Source organism: Protobothrops mucrosquamatus, unplaced genomic scaffold (assembly GCF_001527695.2).
Source record: "Protobothrops mucrosquamatus isolate PMUCROS unplaced genomic scaffold, P.Mucros_1.0 scaffold2162, whole genome shotgun sequence".
Lineage (NCBI taxonomy): Eukaryota > Metazoa > Chordata > Lepidosauria > Squamata > Viperidae > Protobothrops > Protobothrops mucrosquamatus.
Genome location: NW_015388258.1, coordinates 102,867 through 124,260, shown reverse-complemented (window position 1 = coordinate 124,260; position 21,394 = coordinate 102,867). Strand labels below are relative to the sequence as shown.

The window sequence follows — 21,394 nt, the reverse complement described above, 5'->3', positions numbered from 1 at the left end:
GAAGTCCATGAGTCCTAAAAGAGCCGAGGTTGCCTACCCCTGTCCTAGACCATACTTGGACAACCGCTGCTCTAGACAAAGACTGATGACGTTACCTAGTTTGGGTAATGCAGGAAAACAACTAAGCTCAGAGAGCACCAAGGATCCCATAGTCCTCCTCTTCTCACACACCCCACTCCCTTCTAGCACTGATGATGTTGCCTAGTTTGGTTAATGAAATGTCTGCAAGAAAACGACTAAGCCAGGGATGGCGAACCTTTTAGAGACCGAGTGCCCAAACTGTAACCCAAAACCCACCTATGCATCGTCGGGTGCCGGGTGGGTATGGCCCATTGGGTGGGCGTGGCTACAGTGGTCATGGCAGACTGGGTGGGACTAAAAAATTCAATCAATTCCAACTTTGTGAGATCTTTTTTTTTTCCCGTGAGAAGTTGAAATTGACTGATTGAACCTTTTTTTTTTTTTTGCACACGGTGGCAGAGGCCTAAAGCGAAAAGGTTTTATAAAACCCAGCTGAAGGCCTAGGACTGGGGCGACGGCGCGTGTGCCCACAGAGAGGGCTCTGAGTGCCACCTCTGGCACCCGTGCCATAGGTTCGCCACCACTGGACTAAGCTCAGAGAGCACCAAGGACCCCATAATCCTCCTCCTCTCTGCACAATCCACTCCCTTCTAGCACTGATGATGTTACCTAGTTCGGTGAATGAAGACCATAGCACCCCCTCTAGATAAACCTTCTTGCATTTCGTCCCCTAAAACTCCTGGAAGAACCAAGGAACCTCTTGAGATTGACACAGTGGGAGGCAGCACAGAATGCCCTCCTTTGTCTAGAGACTCTATTCTGGCGTCTCAGATTTCCGCAGGCATTCTCCAGACATTAACAAGCACCCAGCTATACCACGACTGTTATTGTAGCTTCGGAAATGGCAGCACTGAGTTGACCTTGGCTGATTTCGGAAGAGAAATAGATAGTTCTGCAGAATCCCAGCATGACAATGAGTCCCACTGGCACACGTGGGGTTACTCTACCAATGTGGCGCTGCTCTTTTCATGCAAACAAAGATCTTGGCAAGAGGCAAAAATATCTCTCTCTGTTGCTCCTTTGCCAACGGAGACAGCAAAACAGTTCGGAAAAAATGTGACCTTTTATCGGAACCACGTCACTGTACTTTTCCTTTGATTCTTTCAAGTCTTTCAAGTAAGCAGGACTCTCAGAAAATTACCATAAATTCAGATCCCTGGCAAGGAAGAGATAAAAGGGAGATTCTGGGTTTCCCGGAGGGGAAAATGCTTCTAAATGGAAGCATTCAATTACATTCCAATTCCACTCCACCTTTTGCTCAAGCCCAGCTTGCTGATAAGACTAAAATACAATAGAAAGATAAAGGAGAAAGGTAAAGGGCAAGACAAGAAGTAACAGATGGAAACTAATCAAGGAGAGAAGCAACCTAGAACTAAGAAGAGAACAGTTGACTGAAATAGATTGAAGAAAGGAAGAAATAAGGGATTATTACCATGTTGGTGCAGCCAGCAAAACAGGCAGATAAGTACGTGATGCCGTCGGTCCCACAGACTGGAGTGAAGGAATCCATTTGACATTTACAGTTGCTATTGCAGGCAGAATAAGGGGCCAAGCTGGAGATGGTTGACCTACAAAAAAAGGAAGGATGGATGGNGAAAGAAAGAAAGAAAGAAAGAAAGAAAGAAAGAAAGAAAGAAAGAAAGAAAGAAAGAAAGAAAGAAAGAAAGAAAGAAAGAATTGTGAAGTTCTGGAACGTCTGAGGATGACTTTGAGCCTGTCACTATCTGTCAATCCAGGCTATCTATCCCACAGGGGTGTTCTAATACCCTTTGATATTGTAAAGAACAGACAAGCCGTGAATCCATCAAGTTGTTAAAGAACAACTTGAACTGGCTCCAAGTTTGGAATAAACCACCTTTTAAAAAAAACATCTTTTCATGACGATTCCTATTCCCATTTTCCTTCTGCTTCTTGCAGATGCCTTCACCGCTTTCTCTGCCAAATCTAGTTATGCCTGCTAAATCCAGCAACAACCCCACCAAAAGAGGCTGGATAGTCACCTATCAAGGATGGTTTGTCGCGTTGGATTTCGGGATCTCTTAAGTCTCTTACAACTTTATGAGGCCATCCCTAAGGTCTTCTGTAAGGGTGGGATGCAAGCCTGCAGGACCACTTATTTTTTTTTTTTTTAAATCCCGTCGTGAGCAACACCTTTCTTTCCCTCACTTACTTGTTTCCATAGGGAACGGTAATGCCAGCCACGGGTCCCGTATCGCAGCCCAGGAAAAGGAAAGAAACGTAGCAAGCCGTGGACACCAGGCTGACCAACATCGCCATCTGAATGGCACCCAGGGCAGAAAGGCTCAGTTTTTTCACTAAGAGGCCTCCCAGGAAGATGCCCAAACATGCACAGGGAATAGCTGTCATGCCTGTAAAAAAAAAAAAACAACAGAAAGTGGCTTGATTTTGGGTTTTCAGGCTGATCCCAACTCAATGCACTTCTTTGGTTCTTAGTGTCAAGAGTGAAAATTTGGCAGCTTACGTGCCTCTCTGTTTTCGTCATGCCCTTAGAATAAGGGTGGGGGAGAAAAACGAAACCTCCCCATTTCTACGGAAGCTTGCTGAAAGTCGGCAGTATGGAAAACTTTCAAGGACATTCTAGCAGGTGTGAAGAAGATAGCAGACGGATCCCATAACAAAGAGAACATGTTTACATGAGCTCCGTGGACCTCTGGGGTGGGGTGGGTTGTCTGGGAAAGTCATTGTTATATTGTCTCCAGAAGTTGTGAATGGTCCAACACTGGAAGTTTTAAAGAAGAGATTGGACAACCATTTGTCTGAAATGGTATAGGGTTTCCTGCCTGAGCAGGGGGTTGGACTAGAAGACCTCCAAGGTCCCTTTCAACTATTCTATTCTATTCTATTCTATTCTATTCTATTCTATTCTATTCTATTCTATTCCATTCCATAATTCCATAATTCCATAATTCCATTCCATTCCATTCCATTCCATTCCATTCTATTCTATTCTATTCTATTCTATTCTATTCTATTCTATTCTATAATTCTATTCCATAATTCTATTCTATTCTATTCTATTCTATAATTCTATTCCATAATTCTATTCTATTCTATTCTATTCTATTCTATTCTATTCTATTCTATTCTATTCTATAATTCTATTCTATTCTATAATTCTATTCTATTCTATTCTCTATTCTATTCTATTCTCTATTCTATTTGCTATTGTCTGATGCCTTGGGATTTTAGAGTTAGTTTTACCTTGCCTTTACCAGGCCATGTTTTCAATAAACAATAAGCCTTTCAGAAATGAAAATAATCCTGGATTTTTTTGGGGGGGATGCTTGAGCTGGAAGTTGACACTTAGGTTCTACCTTTCACCGGAAGAGGAAGAGTTGACCCCTTCTGGCTACTTACCTAGTAACTGGTTGGCCGACGACGTTGTGAGATTGAACTGCTGTTCTAGGTACTTGCCAAGAAAGGCTGCAAAACCTGCCACCACCGCAATCTCCATGCATGCCGCAAGAACAATACAGGTGAACACCGGGTTGGACAGCAAGTGCTTAGTTACTTTTGGGATCACTGGAGGGAGGAAGAGAGAAGAAGGGAGGGACAATTTCACAATAAGGTTTCTATCCTCCGTGCCCTGCTTTAATTTCCTTAACGGTGCATCTCTGGGGTTTTCTCCAGACCCATCTATCAACACATCCCATGTGGACAGGGAGAAAATTCCATGGGATGACTCCAGCTGTGGGGGCAAAATCAGATAAACCAGGGGTGTCAAACTCGCAACGTCACGTAACACGTATCACAACTTTTTTCCCATGGCCGGCAATGGGGTGACCGCGGTTTCAGCATGACGCATCTGGCCTGCGGAATAAACCCTGAGATAAACCATAGCTGGTTCAGCTAAAAGGATCTACCAGATGAAGTTTTGACCAATGAGTTTAAGCCATGGGTTTCTGCTTGTCTATTTCCAATCCACTGAAGGTCATCAGGATAATATCAGGGTAGAAGACAAATGACCAGCTGTCTGCAAGGAATATAAATCCTTCCATTCCCCACCATCTGGTGAGAGCTGAAGAATGAGAAGCGAAACATCTTCAAAGAAAAACAAGAAAGTCCAGTTGCCTCCTGAAAAAGCACCTTTGGGACAACCATGACCTGGATGACTGAGAATCTCCATAGACAGGTAGTGATGTGTTTGTGTATGTGCCTGTATACTCTCCATCCTGGCAAAGTCCTCTTTCCATCCATCCATAGACAGGTCTTTGCTGTCCATCTTTCCATCCCTGCAGCCTTTTTGATATTGGTGCTAATGTCACCACTGTGGGAGTTCCACCTTTGGAAGAGATTGTTGGAGAAGTCTCTCCTTCTTTTAGAGAAATATGTTTTTTCTGCCTACAGTTTGAAAAAAAAAAAGTCATGCCAAGAGCTCAATTAATCCCAGCTCTGGAAAAAGAATATCCCTCTTCTTCTTCTTGTACATTTAAGTTTTGTTTGCGATTTTATCCTTTGTTGCTTTGGTTGTGTTTGGACCATATTAACAGAAAGCCACAAGAGGTATCTATGATCTGTGTATATATATTACACTGCCAGTCTAACTCACCTGGACTATTAAGAGATACACAGGACCATCTAGTGATCGCTGAATGCATTGCATGGGTGCTTAGTTTGATTCTGATTACTGGGCCAATAGCACGAAACTATGGAAAAGCTAAGTTCCATTCTGGTCTCTAGATATGCTCCGGATCTTGTGTTAGAATGGGTCCTGCTCAGTGGTGGGATTCAGCCGGTTCACACCACTTCGGCAGAACCGGTAGCTAATTTTTTGCTGCCGAGGCCCAGAATGGACCTCCACACAGAGAACCGGCTGTTCACATATTTGAATCCCACCACTGGTCCTGCTTCATTTTCTATACCAATGGCAGATAATCCACTGGTCAAATAGGGATCTCTTGGTAGTAGCTGAATGGAATCAACCATCCCCTGCTGGAGACATCTGAGAAGGTGCATGTTGCTTTCACACGTCTTCAGGTGTTACAAAATGCCAGTGAAGTTTTATTTTATATCTCGTGTTTTTGTATATTTATCTCTCGCTTTTTTCTTGAAATGTGATGGGAATGTGCCATATGATAAATAATAGTCAAGTTACAATTCTGCCAGCTTGAAGTTATTATTATTATTATTATTATTATTATTATTATTATTATTATTATTATTAATCATCGCACAGTCCACCAGATGTTCAGACTGGGTGTGGCAATTTTGTCTACCTATCGAGTCCTTACCAAGGACCTGGGATAGGCAGATGTGGATGTTTGACTATCCCAGGTCCTTGGCAAGGACTCGATAGGTAGAAAAAATGCCTATTATTATTATTATGGATTATCGCACAGTCAGCCAGATGTTCAGACTGGATTTGGCATTTTTGTCTACCTATCGAGTCCTTCCCAAGGACCTGGGATAGGCAGATGTGGATGTTTGATGGTATATTACAGATATCGTCGCAGGATGTAAGCAGTTCCTAGTAAAGCCGCCTTTTACAATTGACTAATGGCGAATTTGTCAATGCCAATGGTGTTTATTGTTGTTGTTGTTGTTGTGCTGGCAGAATGCTTAGAATGCAGTATTACAATCAAATTCTGCCTACAGCCTGGAGTCCGATCCTGACGTGGTTCAAGGTTGACTCAGCCTTCCATCCTTCCGAGGTCGGTAAAATGAAGACCCAGATTGTTGGGGGCAACTTGCTGCCTCCGTAAACCGCTTAGAGAGGGCCGTAAAGCACAGTGAAGTAGTATATAATTCTAAGTGCTATTGGTATTGTTATTGTCATTGTTGTTATTTATTTCACTCCAAGATTGTCCCCAGCTTATCTACAAAACTCCAGAAAGCTTCCTCTTGGCTTTGAGGAAGCGAATGCAAAAGCTGAGAAGTTGAGGAGCTTTTACTCCTCAATTAACGAATCAGCCAGAGCAACTTTCTACTTGGGGAGGGATTTTAATTACTCTGGAGAGAACTCATCTTGAGGCAGATGGGATGCTAATGTGAGCAAGAGAAGTGTCACATTCTTTAATATGTGGCAACCAAGCCCTGTGCAAATTCCAAGTGAAGATCATTTAGGCTGAAATTATGTTGGTTGAAGTGCTGCTTGAGTCTTCAACGGGGGTCGCTTGCCTCCTGCAAATTTCTCATTCCACTTCACACCTGCTTTGTTTTCCCACCTTGTCTAACGTGGTTTAGCACTTTTCTTTTTCTTTTTCTTTTTTTTGCACCAGGTGCTCCAGCTAGCAGAGGTTGGAGTGAGAAAGCAGAGCTGAACAAGTGGCCCCTTAAGGAAAACGCCAGATATGCCATCATATTAAGTAACCTCCGTTACTTAAGCATCTGAATTTTTCCGTCTTTTAAATTTGCAGGATTTTTTTGGGGGGGGTCACCATGTATACTGTATGTATACATATGAACTAGACTGTGTTGTTTCTCTATATCATATATGTGTATGTGGGTATATGGATTATTATTTTTTGGTCATGTTTACGCAGTGTATATTTGGAGGTGGTTACCCTTTGAGAGCTGAATGCAATGAAATTTCATTTTAATGTATGCTGATTAGTGTACATTTAAAGGGACAAAGTTTATCTATCTATCTATCTATCTATCTATCTATCTATCTATCTATCTATCTATCTATCTATCTATCTATCTATCTATCTATCTATCTAGAATTAGAATTAGAATTAGAATTAGAATTAGAATTAGAATTAGAATTAGGATAGAATAGAATAGAATAGAATAGAATAGAAGTGGAAGGGACCTTGGAGGTCTTCTAGTCCAGCCCCCTGCTAAGCAGGAGAACCGATACCGTCTCAGACAGGTGAATATCTAGTCTCTTCTTAAAAATCTCCAGTGATGGAGCACCCATGATTTCTGGGAATAAGCTGTTCCACTGGTTGATTGTCATCTATCTATCTATCTATCTATCTATCTATCTATCTATCTATCTATCTATCTATCTATCTATCTATCTATCTATCTATCTATCTATCTATCTATCTATCTATCTATCTATCTATCTATCTATCTATCTATCTATCTATCTATCTATCATCACATGACCCTGAGGATGCTGCAATGGTCATAAGTGTGAAAAACAGTCACTTTTTTCAGCACCACTGTAATTTCGAACAGTCACTAAATGAAGTGTCCTGTATCAAGGACTACCTGCAGTTCTGTGGCTCAGATGAAAAGTCCTCTCTGTGGTTGGTTCAAAAAAAGGAGTCGCCTGTCTCCAGAGCAACCATGCTTTTGCTCACAGTGACTTTTAAAGTGGCACGGTAATGCCCACCCATCACTGGACGAGAGCAAGATACAACAGACTATTTGATCCTAAAAGCAAATGTTCTACTGACAAGGGATCAAAGGTTTCCATGAGAACAAATGGAAAAACTGCTTGCTGTGTCAAGCCAAGGTCACCCAAGAAGGTGAACCGGATCAAGTGTTAATTCAGTTGTCCTTTCAGTGTTCAGGACTAACACCCAAGGCTTTAATTTTTATTTTATTTTTCCCCCTATCAAATGGTTGGCAGAATAACGATTTAAGAGAAAGAAGTTATTCTACCAACCATTTGATTGAAAAAATAAAAACAAAAATTAAAGCCTTGGGTGTTAGTCCTGAGGGAAAGAAGTTAGGGGATATTATATTATTGATTAGATGTCTGAATATGGTTAAGAATAGATTGCTAGAAGTAGAAGTATTATTATAACTAGATGAATAAGATTTGTAATCAGAATATCGTATCTTGGCATGAAAAGGAAAAATAAGAAAATGCTAAGACGTTTGAATAAGGGAAGCTTTTGGTTACCCAAATATAACTTGCTTTGAAATTATAAATGATGGGGATATTTTGAACATGGATGGGAAACAGGAAAAGCGAAAATAGGATACTGACTGAACAAATGGATATTGAGTGCAAATGCAACTAAGATATGTTTTGGTTAGAAAAGATATTTTAAACTGATATTATTGATACTATTAGAAAACTGTTAACGAAGATGCTGATATTCCACTGTATATTTATTAATAACAATTGTATTTGCTTAGTGTGGGAAAATGTCTATTACTGGAAGAAGAGAGGATGTATTGGATGGTGTAATATTGGATTTAGTTTGAAGAAGCTTATATATACCACTGAATTACTAATGGACCCAGTCAACGCGTTGTCTATTAAGTACTTGATTGCAAAAATAGAAAATCAATAAAATATTTATATGAAAAAAGGGAAAGAAGTTAAGCTGTGCAAGGCAATCTAAGGTCTGCATCGGGTAGGGAATCTAGCTAGTCATTAACCTGTTTGGCTCCCGCAGAAGCCACCTGGGCTATGAAGGAAGTGCGTCACCTCTCAACTGCTGGAAGCAAGATGGATCATCGTTGGCTTCCATGGGGTGCGGTGGGAGAATCCCATTGCTTGGTTTTGGCCTTTCATAGTCCTCTTCTGGCAACATGGCTTCCTCTACCTCTGCTATGTGCTCCGGCTGGCGGGTCAGGGATTGTGGGAATCCAAACATCGGGAGAGACGAGAAGAAAAGTAAGGCACCACAAAGCAAGAAGCCGGCCCACCATGCGCCAATCCACCGAGGGTCATCAGGGGTGATATCCAGCTTGCCTGCAAAGAACAAAGAGATGGGGGGTCTTCACTGGGGTAGACAAGGACGTCAGCACCTAAGAGGAGAGCGCCAATGGGATAACAGGACTCAGGAGATGAATGAACAGGACTCAGGACTCAGCCTTTCAATATCACCAGTTAGGATCAGGGATCCATCCCTCTGGTCAGTGTAGGAACCTACCTGTTTGGGGGTTAACAGATGAACCAGGTTCACCAGATGATTGGGGCTTTTCATTTTTAGTAAGAAGATTGCTCTACTCTTAAAGTTTTTTTTCCCCTCTCATCATTCCAGTGGACTTTGCTTTCCTGTAAGATAAGTCTTAAAGTTGCCAAGGTTGGAGACCCCTGCCTTATCTAGTCCAATCCCCTGCTCCAGCAGGAGACCCTCTACCATTTCAGACACATGGTTGTCCAATGTATTCATAAAAACCTCCAGCGATGGAGCACTCCCAACTACTGGAGGCAAGCAGCTCCATTTGTTAATTGTTCTCACTGATAGGAAATTTCTCCTCTTTAATAAACTTCCATCTGTTACTCCTTGTCCTGTCCTCTGGTGCTTGAGAGATAATTACTATTGACATTAGCAGCAAATTGCTATTTTGGGTAATACCTATTTTGTTTTAAATGAATTCCAACATTCCCCAGAACAGGCCAAAATGATAGTTTGTGATCTCTTTGTCAATGACTAATATGGCTCTCTTGTGCCTGCAACCTAATTGTTTTCCAAAAAGTGTGGTCTTTGTGGCTTCCCCATATGCACAAGACACAAAACCTGAGTTAACAGACTACCCTGGCAATCTTTGTGTAACGTTCTGTACTCAAGCAAACAAATCAGGTTGTGGCCTAAGGCAGGGGTCGCCAACCTTGGCAACTTTAAGACTTGTGGACTTCAACTCCCAGAATTCTGGGAGTTGAAGTTCACAAGTCTTAAAGTTGCCAAGGTTGGGGACCTCTGGCCTAAGGTGATGAGCTGGCTCACAACATGTTAAGGTAATGGTAGGTTTCTACACCTACCTTATTTCTCCTAGTCCAGTGTCTTTTGCAAGTCCAGCTAAGATACAGCTGGAAACACTCATGCTCTCATTGGCATTATAATACCAATAATTTGTGTTTATTACTTTTAAAATAGTAACAGAAAAAGAAAAAAAATCCCCAAAGGAACAAAACAGAAAAGCAAAAATATAATAGGTGCTTAAAATTAAAAATAAAATATAGAGTGTATGTAGGGCATATCTCTGATTGCCAAACATAACTTTACACTGGACATGTTCATGATATATCATGTCTCTCTCTCTCCCTCCCTCCCTTCTTCACTCCTGTCCAGATATGTCAGAGGGTGCTCTAGGATCAGGCATAGGTAGCTTCACATGTTAGGTTTCCTATAGAGCAGGGGTCTTCAAACTTGGCCCTTTTATGACTTGCGGACTTCAACTCCCAGAATTCCTCAGCCAGGCACGCATGCCTGGCTGAGGAATTCTGGGAGTTGAAGTCCGCAAGTCATAAAAGGGCCAAGTTTGAAGACCCCTGCTATATAATATCACAAGTATGCCTAACAAATTCCAACACAATGAAACTGGTCATATAGTGCCTTCTAGTGGTCACATAGAGAAAATATTGCAAAATTATTTTTAAAAAAACAAAACCCACATTGGATGCAGGACTTGGGGCTTTATTATGAAGCCCCATAATAACAGTATAAATGTTAATGAGTATAAATGCAAGTGAACAAGAAGATAAAACGTACCATCTATAGCAACAGTACCCACCTTTTTTCTATTTTTATTTCTATTTATATATATATATATATATATATATATAAATACACTTTGCAACAAATATAAATACAATTTAAAATGTTCTTGTACTTTCCTTGGGTACAATAGGGCAGTGGCTTGATGTTCAATTTCTCAACTGAACATACAATTAAATAAAAACTCAAACAAGCTGGATAGCAGGCAGAGCATCTAGTTCAGTGGTTCTCAACCTGTGGGTCGGGACCCCATTTGGGGTCGATTGACCATTTCACGGGGGTCACCAAGCAAGGCTGTCTGCCATTTTTTTCCCCCTTTTCCGGCGGGTGCCTTACCTCCCTTGGGCTGGGCCAGCTGGTGGTCGGCCTGCTCCGTCTCTGCCGCTTGCCAGCTACGCCTCGGCCGGCGCAGGGGGCAGAACCACGCATGCACGGCGCTCCCAGGCAGGGAAAGTCCTCGACTTACGACCGGTTGGGTAGTCCTCGACTTACGACCGGTTTAGTCCTCGACTTACGACCGGTTGGGGTCGCGGCATTAAAAAGGTTGAGAACCACTGATCTAGTTACACCCCAAATCTTTCCAAACACAAAGGTTTCCTTCCTTCTTTCTCTTTTGACGCTTCGTGGCCTGCTGTTAAAAAAACATTTCTTATTCTATGTGTACCCCAGGTGGAAAGGTTACCTACTTGTGTCAATGAAGACAGCATCCACATAGATTTTGGTACAGAAAGATCCCAGGATAAATCCACAGGCCGGTCCAAACACCAGCATTGTAAACAGGATCCCTGCAAAGGAACACAGTGAAGATAAGAAAAGGGACCGTCCCAGATCTGCTCCTGGTGTGAAACTTCATTCTGGAGAGTGTGGAACTCGCAAAATTAGAGGTCTGGAGGCTAAAGCATATAAGGAACGGCTGCTGGAATTGGGTATGTCTAGTTTAATGAAGAGAAGGACGAGGGGGGACATGATAGCAGTCTTCCAATCTCTCAGGGGCTGCCCCAAAGAAGAGGGAGTCAAGCTATTCTCCAAAGCGCCCGAAGGCAGGACAAGAAGCAACGGATGGAAACTAATCAAAGAGAGAAGTAACCTAGAACTAAGGAGAAACTTCCTGACAGTTAGAACAATTAACCAGTGGAACTCCTTGCCTCCAGAAGTTGTGGATGCTCCAACACTGGAAGTCTTTAAGAAGAGACTGGACAGCCATTTGTCTAAAATGGTATAGGGTTTCCTGCCTGAGTAGGGGGGGTTGGACTAGATGACCTCCAAGGTCCCTTCCAACATTATTATTGTTATTGTTTATTGTTATTATTAAGGTCTATGGACATTCTCAATCATCCAGGTCATGGTTGTCCTAAAGGTGCTTTTCCAAAAAAAAAAACCAACAACTGGACTTTCTTGATGTAAAACATTATTTTGTATTTGAGCAAGCTCTTTGTTAGACAGATTTCTCACCCAACGGCCTGTTCTCTGTGACATGCCATTCATTGTCCTCTCTCATCTGCGTTGGTTCTTCTGTTTTGTTTTGGGTTTTTTTGTATTTTTTCATATCTAAACTGTAGGGTCGATAACTTGGCTTTCTGTCATTTTTTGCTCGTGTTGTGTTGCGACCAAGAAAGTCCACTTTGTCTTTTGGAAAAGCACTTTTGGGTCACCAAATTGAAGGGTTTTTTTTTCTGGGATCCCCAATCTTGCAAGGCAGGAAGTAGAATTCTAATAGATGAGAACGTTTACAGCTCAGGGTCGAAATGAAGGGTCCTTGGTGCTCTCTGAGCTTGGCTGTTTTCTTGCAGATGTTTCATTACCCAACTAAACAACATCATCAGTGCTAGACTAGAGAGCAAACCCCACTCCCATCTTGTACTGGTGATGTTACATAGTTGGGTAATGAAATGTCTGCAAAAAACAAACAAAACCCAACCAAGCTCAGAGAGCACCAAGGATCCCACAGTAGAATTCTAACCTGTCCTTCTGATATTGTAAATAATTTTGAGTTGAGTAGTAGCACTTACTCCTTCAAACAGAGCATTTGGTCCAGCTCTTGTTTCAAGTTATTGCAGAGACGAACAACCTAAGAATACCCCATTCCCCCCCCTTCCCCCCTACTCACAGAAATGCTTGAATGCAGCCAAGTTGTAATTTTTAATGTGATGGAAAGAGAACATTCTCAAACACACAGACCACGATCATATGGAGTTATGTTAATTAAATTTAAATTACTGTGAAATTAAATCAAATTTAGTTTTGATCCACCACCCCCCTCCCATTTCTTTCTTCTGCTCTCATCAATATTAATTGTCAGTGGCTCCCCAGCAGATTAGTCAAAATCCTAATTAGAAGGTAGCTGGACAAATTATGCCAAGCATCTCAGCCCCTTGCTTGATAGATGGCGGATGCATCACAAGGCCTGATAATTCCTCCCAGGAGTAAGAATATAACAACAAAAGCTCCGTCCCAATTGTTGTTGTAAACCGAGGATTACCTGCAACAGACACCTTTCAGACCTGGGATTTGGACCTGATCAGGTAAGAGAAGATTAGATTACAAGGTGTCTGGAGAGGCTCCACTTGAGAGAAATTAAGGTGTTAAATAAACCCGGTGCAAAATTGGACTAATCCTTGGATATTCCTATGAAGGAATTTTTGAGGCCTTTTCTTTTTCTCTCCTATCTAAGATTCTACCACTAGAGGATGCTAAAGCAAAAGGAGAGAGAGAAAGAAAAAAGAAAAAGATTGGGGAAAAAAAAGAAAAAGAGGAATATGGGTGGGAACCACAACTCCAACATATATTTTCCCAGGCTCGTTCTTTGCAATTCCAGGTAAAGTGGAAAAACACCAGACCGAAGTTCTGGAAATCCCCTGACATTTATGACTGAGGATACTGGGGGGAGGGGGGAGAAGGACTAGGGGTTGAACTTGAGAAGACAACTTTCTTAAAAGACTGTGAAAATTAGCAACTTGAGAATAGTTGTAGGATTGAAATGAGGGATACTCTGTGCTCCCTAAACTTGGTTGTTTTCTTGCTAGCACTGATGATGTTACCTAGTTCGGGTAACGAAACAACTGTAAGAAAACTATCAACCTCTCTAATCTTATCTTCCAGATTTGGGCTGTTTAAGTGGGGCCTTGTTATATTGTCTGCTGATGAACTGGATCAACTTCCGGATCCTCCAAGTAGAGGCCAAATCCTGCAGCATCCAGAGCATTGCAAGGACTGGACCACAAAATGCACGCAAAGGGGTCAATGGCTTGAAGGGATGGGAAGTATCTGCAAAGTCTATAGGCTGATTGAAATAAGTGTCTGCAGGATCTGTAGGCATATCAAAATGACGAAACCAGGGTTATCATGCAAACTCTGCCCCTTGTGCGCGTGTGTGCAAATCGAGACACAAGTGCAGAAAATGTGGCCCTCACATCATGATCTCACAACGTTCATTTGTCTTCTACACACATCTCCTGCGAACATCCAGAGGTACAGCACTGGTTGTGGGACAGGGATGGTACCATAAACTATATAATCTTGGGTTTTGAAAACTCAAAAGATAGAATGTTTCATTGGCCAGTTCTCCGGTTGATAGATGCTGAGGGGGGAAAAATTACGGAATTGAGGAAATTGAGGAGAGGAAAAAAAATAGGATTCAAAGCCCAGAATTGGTGTGTTTTCTCTGTTTCTGAGTTGGATCTGACTTTTTCAGAGACTGGAATAAACACCAGCCTTTCAGCTTTATAGCTACCAGTTCAAAATGGGGACATCTTATTCTATCGTTGTTGACAATGCTGCCCGTATGTGTCCGCATGTGTCCATGATGATGGAGAGGCCAGGTGGTTTACACGGGAGGTGAACTGGAGTGTGTTTGTTTTGCTCTGCCATATGGAAGAGTTACCGGAGCAGAGGAAATAAACGCCATAAAGAATGGGTAAAACAAGCTCTGGATCAAACAAACCCCAGGAGCTTTTTAACGTTGTGACTCAGAGATCCTGTCCACAATGCGGGCCTGTGTTATAGACTTCAAAACAAACGACTCAAAAAGATCAGTGGCTTCCCGGCTGGACTCTGGAGAAACAAAGAGATCAATAGCCAGACCCCAAGAAATGAAATGGAATCTCAAGGAGGTCCTTTCATCCTCGCTAAAGCTAATTAACTAAGCATCTGGAAGATAGCCGAATGGAAGATATAGGATGAAACAGAGGGAGACCAGGTGCTATTTTAATAAGCAAATATGGATTGGGGTGCAGATGCATCACGATCGAGTCGTCTTGCTTGCTAAGGCTCCAGATTGGATCATTTAACTATTTATAATTTAATTCCTATTGATTGTTGGGTTCAGTTCGGTTCTCAATATGCTGGTGGGCACTTCCAGGAGCCAAATTTCTTTGGGTCTTGAAATTCAATGAAAAGGACATATTTAGCCTTGCCTATTACTAGCTGCGGTCCTTTTCATTGGCAACCACCAAGAAGGTGTTTTCACCAATGTATCAGTGGGATGCTAGGCTAAAATACAGAAAAGAAATTACTTGGAAATAGGAAGATGCCATAAGAATATTTAGGAGTCACAGACTAGAAGGTATATAAGCTATGCAATTTGGGGAGAGAGGAAAACAAAAACCAGAACCCAGTGATTAATTCCTCCAAAACACACCCCAATTTAAATTACTGACCAATATATTGAAATTTTATTCATTATAGCTGGGGAAAAAGTGTAATTTTAAATGGTTGATGTACTCATTAAAATCCTGCCCCCTCTGAGTGATATGCTATCAAAAAGGATTGATAGCATCTCTGCAAAACTATCAACAGACAGAAATCTCGACAGATGGAAAGCTGTGGATTAAAAGAAAAACTGTTTGCAAACTATCCAAGATCTGTGCTCTGATGGGTTTGTTTTGGGAAAAGGAAGACGTTTAAAATTTATTAGACGTTGAAAGATAGATAAAAAGAGACACGTGAAAAGGGTGTGAAACGAAGCACAGGCAATCCTCAACTTATCAATACAATTGAGCCCAAAATTTGTTGCTAAGCAAGATCCAAAATCAGAGTTTCTTTTTTTTCCCACTTCAAGCACAAAGTCCAAAAGCGGTTTCCAAGTAGAAACAAAATTAATTGTATTCTTTTCTTTAACCAAAGCAGTCAATTTAGCCATCTCTGCTAACTCCTTCAACTTTTGTAGTCATTCATTCGTTGTCCTTCCATTTTTGTGCATAAGCTTCCTTTTTTTTCTTTAGCCAATGTTGACTAGGTGATGTCCTCTGCTGATCTACATCGTTTTAACCTTTTCTTCTTTTATGCACATGAAAAAACCCCAACAGTGCACGTTTTAAAATATATTCCAATGTGGGGAAAAAAATAGAAATAGATTGTGTCCATGTAGTCAGGGATATTTTGTGTGCTTAGCAACTAAAGATTTAGGTGGCGTCTATGTGATGCTGGAAGCATGGAATTAAATTTTCTTTTGTTTTCCTTGTTTCGTCCTCTAACAGCTACATGGGTGCACAGGTGTAACCTGATGGAATAACTGTCCCTCTTAAACCTGACTCCTTTTAAAACAAGAACTTGGAATACTGTAATTCTGTCAGGTTTTGTTTTCGTAATCTGATCAGATAGGGCTTGAGATTTTTAAAAAATGAAATCCAATTTGTAGGAAAAGTAAGCTGCCCAATTCATCCATCCTCATATGGATTGATTTGGAAATTTTCATTGTTTGTAGTAATTGCATGCTATTCTGTCTGAACCATACTCTAAAGATCAGCTTAGACAAGTACTTCTGTTATTCCCCCAAAAAGCAGGTGTTCTAAGTGCAAAAACAACCCACAGACTTGATACTCCTGTTTCCTAGAAGCTAAACAAGAACTAATCACAAAACAAGCCACTGACACTTACTCAATGGCTTGTCCAAATCCTGAAATAGCTTCTAATGTCCCTCTTCAGGCAATGGGAACAACCTCCAGATAATCCGTACTTGTCCTACATTTTCATGCTGCTGTAATAGATAATAAAAGGATATGTCTCCCTGTGGAAAGATAGTTGGGAATATAATAAACTGCATTAGCCACAGAGAAGACCAGTGATTTCAGAGGAGACAATCATTGTGGCCTCCAGAAGTTGGATGCAAGTAGAGAACAATTGGTCATAACTGTTTCCATATCATCATGACATCAAAAAAAAAAAAGCTTTCTAGGCATGAGATCCTGCATGAGATCCTGCATGAGGATCTCCTAAATGAAGGTGATAGATTGTTGCTCCTGGACATTCTGTAGCAGAGAAGCTGGGGGTCAACTTGTGACCCACCTACCCAGAGCTGGGCCTTGAACCGACTCTCCAGGTCATGGCCAAGACTTCTTCCACAGTGCAGAATAATTACTGCTATCCACAACATCACAAAGGCTTGATGACTGATGGTTGTTTCAGTTCCTTGGTTATGCAGACAATTCCAAAGGTTGGGTTCATGCTGGAAGACCACCTCAGCAGCCTTTTCAATTTTTCCATCTGAATTAGGAACAGAGAAATCGGGCAATCTGAATTTCTCCAACCATTTGTCAAGGAGAGGACAGCTTTCTGTGGGATAGTATTGAAAAAGTCCCCTGGCAGGAGGAGATCTCGCTTGAGATCTTCACTTGAGACTAAACACAAGCACAAAAAGCCAGGTAGGTTTTGTATTGCTGGAGAGAAGATGGTACAAAGAAGAGTAAATGCAAGAGCCGAGTAAGTACAAGGAGTCCATATTCCAGCCAGGACTCTCTTCCCCTCTGAAGGCAACCTCAAGGGAAATTCTCTTCCACCCACTGGATTAAAAATGAACAAAATAACAGAATTGGAAGGGATCTTGGAGGTCTTTTAGTCCAACACCCTGCTCAAGCAGGAGATTCCACACCATTTCAGACCAATGGCTGTCCAATCTCTTCTTAAAAGCCTCCAATGATAGAGCACTCATAACTTCTGGAGGCAAGTCATCCCATTAATTTAAATTGTTCTCACTGTCAGGAAATTTCTCCTTAGTTCTAGGTTGCTCCTCTCCTTGATTAGTTTCTATTCATTGTTTCTTGTCTTGCCTTCTTGTGCTTTTGAGAATAGGTTGACCCCCTCTTCTTTGTGGCAGTCCTTTAGATACTGGAAGACTGCTATCATGTCCCCCCCTAGTCCTTCTTTTCACTAGACTAGACATACCCAATTCCTGCAACCGTTCTTCATAGGTTTTAGCCTCCAGCTGGCTTTCTCTGCCTAGTAATCACTCATTACCCAGATTTTGAAGTTACTCTCCATGATTAATTTCTGAACGTGTGGTGACCACATAGGCAGCAAGCAATTTCTTCAGTAAACGGTCCCAAATTCTCTAGGTTTGCAAACTAGGCTATTTCTTCTCTTCTCTGGAAATGACAGGAACCAAACATAGATCTATTTACACACACAACAGATGCTCTGTGGGGGAGGTACTTCCACCACCTCCTCTCTCTCATTCTGCGAATTATTAGCCCCTTTTTGGCATCTTTTCTCACTCGTTCACACCTTTTGAAGGCAATGACAGGGGAAGGCAGAGAAAGGCAGCTACTGACTCTGAATTCCTTCCATAAGAATGTATGAAGCGATCGATGTTTGATCATCAAAGGGCTTCGCATGCACAAAGATGGAAAGATTCAACATTGCACATAATGGAGGAATAGTTGGTGAAGTTGATAGAACTCGCCGAGATGGCTAAACTGATTTCTTTGATCAGTGAAAAGACAATATTTACATTTATTGCTCACTGGAAACTCCTCATGGATTTTTTTTGCATGAAGCAGGAAAAAAATGAACTTTATGATTTATGTTTTTGTTGATTAGACAGGATAGATTACAGAACAAGAGAGTTAAGTTGTAAGCATAGAGTAAGAGGTACATTTATAATTGCACTTATGACTGCTGCAAAGATAAGAAATTTTTGTATCTTTTCTTTCTTTTCTTGCACTCCTCTCTGATTTTTTCTTCTAATAAATCCTTAATAAAAATATGTGTGCATTTATGTCTATGTATATAAATATGTTTGATTTTTATGCTAATTCCACTCATTAGAACTGTATAACATTTTCTAAATGATGACTTGCACTGGGCAGTTTCAGAGGTAGCTGGAAGAACTGTTTTGTTACAAATCTTACCAGCAAAGTCAGACGGCAGAGATATTAGAATTTTATAGTCAGAAAAGTGTCATCTATCGGAACCACGACACTTATTCTTTTTGAGACTGTAATTGTATCACGGGACATGATTTATTGATTTTATTCCCTTTCTGCAATTTTAACTGTTATTTTTTTTACTTATTAATTTTGTTTATAGCTGTTGTGGGGGTACAACTGATAACTTGACATGCAACAGGCCATATTCCTAAGGCCAGAACTAAATTGAACTCAAGGAACTTTAACTTTTGTGAACATTCAAATGGATTTGTTAATACAAACATTGTCAGTGTTTAGAATGTGTCGATGATGATGGCTTTTATTCTTTTATTATTATTATTATTATTATTATTATTATTATTATTATTATTATTATTATTATTATTATATTATTATTATTGTTGTTGTTGTTGTTGTTGTTTTATTATTTATTTTATTCTTAAGCTTTCATTCCCATACTGGCTGGGGAATCCTAGGAGTTGAGGTTCATCCATCTTAAAGTTGCCAAGGTTGAGAAAAACTGACTTTATAGAGTCATACAGCTGAAAACGCACAGGCACATTTACAACAAATAAATGAATTAATGATGCAATTTTTAGTGGGCTTCTTGGCTTGTTTCCAAAACTTTGAGTCAGATGGGTACCGGTTTTGAATTTCTCTTGCAGCAATTCAAACAGTGGCAAGCAATCAAGGACGCTCGTTGAAAAAGGAGATGCCGATTTATCTTACTTTGAGATATATCTGCTTCTCCTGCTGTTTATCCAAAGACTGAAAATGGATAACGTGAACAAAGGAAAAACAAGGAATAATGGCAGAGCTGGGGCTCATTTCTGACTGTCTTAAGGACAAACATGAAGAGTCACCCTGCCAGATTCGGAAAGCGCTTGAAGCTGTTAATTAATGAGAGACGATGCTGGCTGATTCCCTTTAATGGTTTGCTCTCCCTTCCTTTTTTTTAAAAATTCCAGCAGGGATCAAAATGACTGCAACTGGATGTTGATACAAGCTTGGAGACAGGCTGAAGATTTGGGAAAATCTGGGCAAAGACCAGATAACAAAGGGGGTGTGGGTGGGAAAGCTCTACAGCCACAAAGTTACCCATGAAAAACTGAAACATTGGGCTGGCCATTAGATGTAGACATGGGAATGAATGCCCTTCGATACCAGAGTTTTTAGCTCTGGTATTTTTGTTTCTGGCTTACATTAGAATCACATTGGAGGGAGGGAGAGAGAGAGGGAGGGAGAAAAGGAGAGAAAAGGAGAGAAAAGAGAGGAAGGACAGAGAAAGAGAGAGGAAGGAGGCAGAAGGAGGACGGGAAAATTATTGTTTAAGTCTATGAATTGGGGTTGGAACCTCGGAGTTAGTTTTGCTTCCACGTATCCATGCAGTATATTTAATAAACAGTAAGATTTTCGGAGACGGAATGAGCCTGGAGTTTTATTTGGATTTTCGAGCTGGATGTTGACACTCTGGCATATGCATCAGAAGTAGATGGAATTTAGGAACTTCAATAGTTGTGGTGGTAGTAATGGTGGTGGTGGTGGTGGTGTGTGTGTGTGTGTGTAAGAGGGAGAGGGGGGGAGGCAGGCAGGCTCTGGGAAAAAATACAGAACATTTTCTATTTCTGCCTCACTGAGTTTACAATTAACTGTTCCCTCCCTGCTTAAACTGTAATTACTGATATTTCCTGCTTGTGTGTATCTTGGAATACTGCCATTGCAATGTAATTGTTTTTGTCTTGGATTTTACATTTTTTGCTGCTTTGTGCAGCAACTGCATTTTTTCCCCCTTTGTGCAGACCACTGAGTGAGTTTGCTGTTCACATCCAGAAAAATATCCCCAGTTTACACTAGCCTGCTTTGTTTTTAATGCTGGAGTTTTCTTAGCAATTTTTCCATTGAACTGTTCTATGGAACTTTTGCGTCCAACAGTGCGGCTAGCCAAATACCCTTGCTGATGTTTGTCCAATCGGACACTTTGCATTTAAAAGTCTTAACTTTTAAATCTCTTAACTAAATGAATCATTAGCTGGCTAATAATTGCCATCATTTTAAACAGGAATTTATTTATATAGTCTCATGCAAGGGAGGAAAGGTACATTTCAGTGTTAACACACTTTAATTGCAGAAATCCCCCGAAGCTGTGTAGTGGAGGCTAAAAAGGCTGCCAAGCTTTGATTTAGTATTGTGGATGAACCAGGCCTGTTCAGGCTAGTTCAACAAGCCATAGTTACAATAAAAAATGGCTTAACCTAGCACAAACTCAATCATTCTTAAAGGCTTTTTTTTATCTTCACACAAATATTTTGCTACTTAAGAGTTCAGCGTAACAATCACAGGCATCCAGGAGAAGGAAGGGCACAATGATAACACACACATCATGCCACAACTTAATCCTTAACCAGACCTCAGGACGCAAGTTTATTAACTGACTCATTTGTGCAACGACATCATGTCATTTTGACACCACTACGCCTAGTAACAGACAGCTATGCCAGCGCTGACTTGTAAACCCTTGGACAAAATAACAACAAAGCACAGTGATATACAGAAGGACTAAGCAGGATGGGACTCCAAAGCATTGTCCATCTGCATAGAAGCCAAAATAGGCAGATTTAAATTCAACACCAGTTTTGGGGTGAACTTAACCACTTCTTATTCCCTTTTATTTAACCTTATCACTAAAGTTCCTGGATAGTGGTCAAATCTTGATTGATTAACAAGTACTCCTCGACTTACGACCACAACTGAGCCAAAAATTTTCTGTTGTTCAGTGAGACATTAGTTAAGTGAGCTTGG

At 40.9% G+C, this 21,394-nt stretch overlaps 1 protein-coding gene across 1 annotated transcript in view; it reads right to left on the bottom strand.

Moving 5' to 3' along the window:
• Window positions 1-21,394, bottom strand: part of SLCO3A1 (solute carrier organic anion transporter family member 3A1) — a 49,770-nt gene that overhangs the window by 3,610 nt on the left and 24,766 nt on the right. Inside the window, exons 3-7 of the mRNA XM_015824218.1 lie at window positions 11,141-11,239; window positions 8,438-8,704; window positions 3,460-3,624; window positions 2,252-2,450; window positions 1,514-1,649 (exon numbers count right to left, since the gene is read on the bottom strand). Coding sequence (XP_015679704.1) covers window positions 1,514-1,649; window positions 2,252-2,450; window positions 3,460-3,624; window positions 8,438-8,704; window positions 11,141-11,239 — 866 coding nt within the window. The remainder of the gene's footprint in view (window positions 1-1,513; window positions 1,650-2,251; window positions 2,451-3,459; window positions 3,625-8,437; window positions 8,705-11,140; window positions 11,240-21,394) is intronic.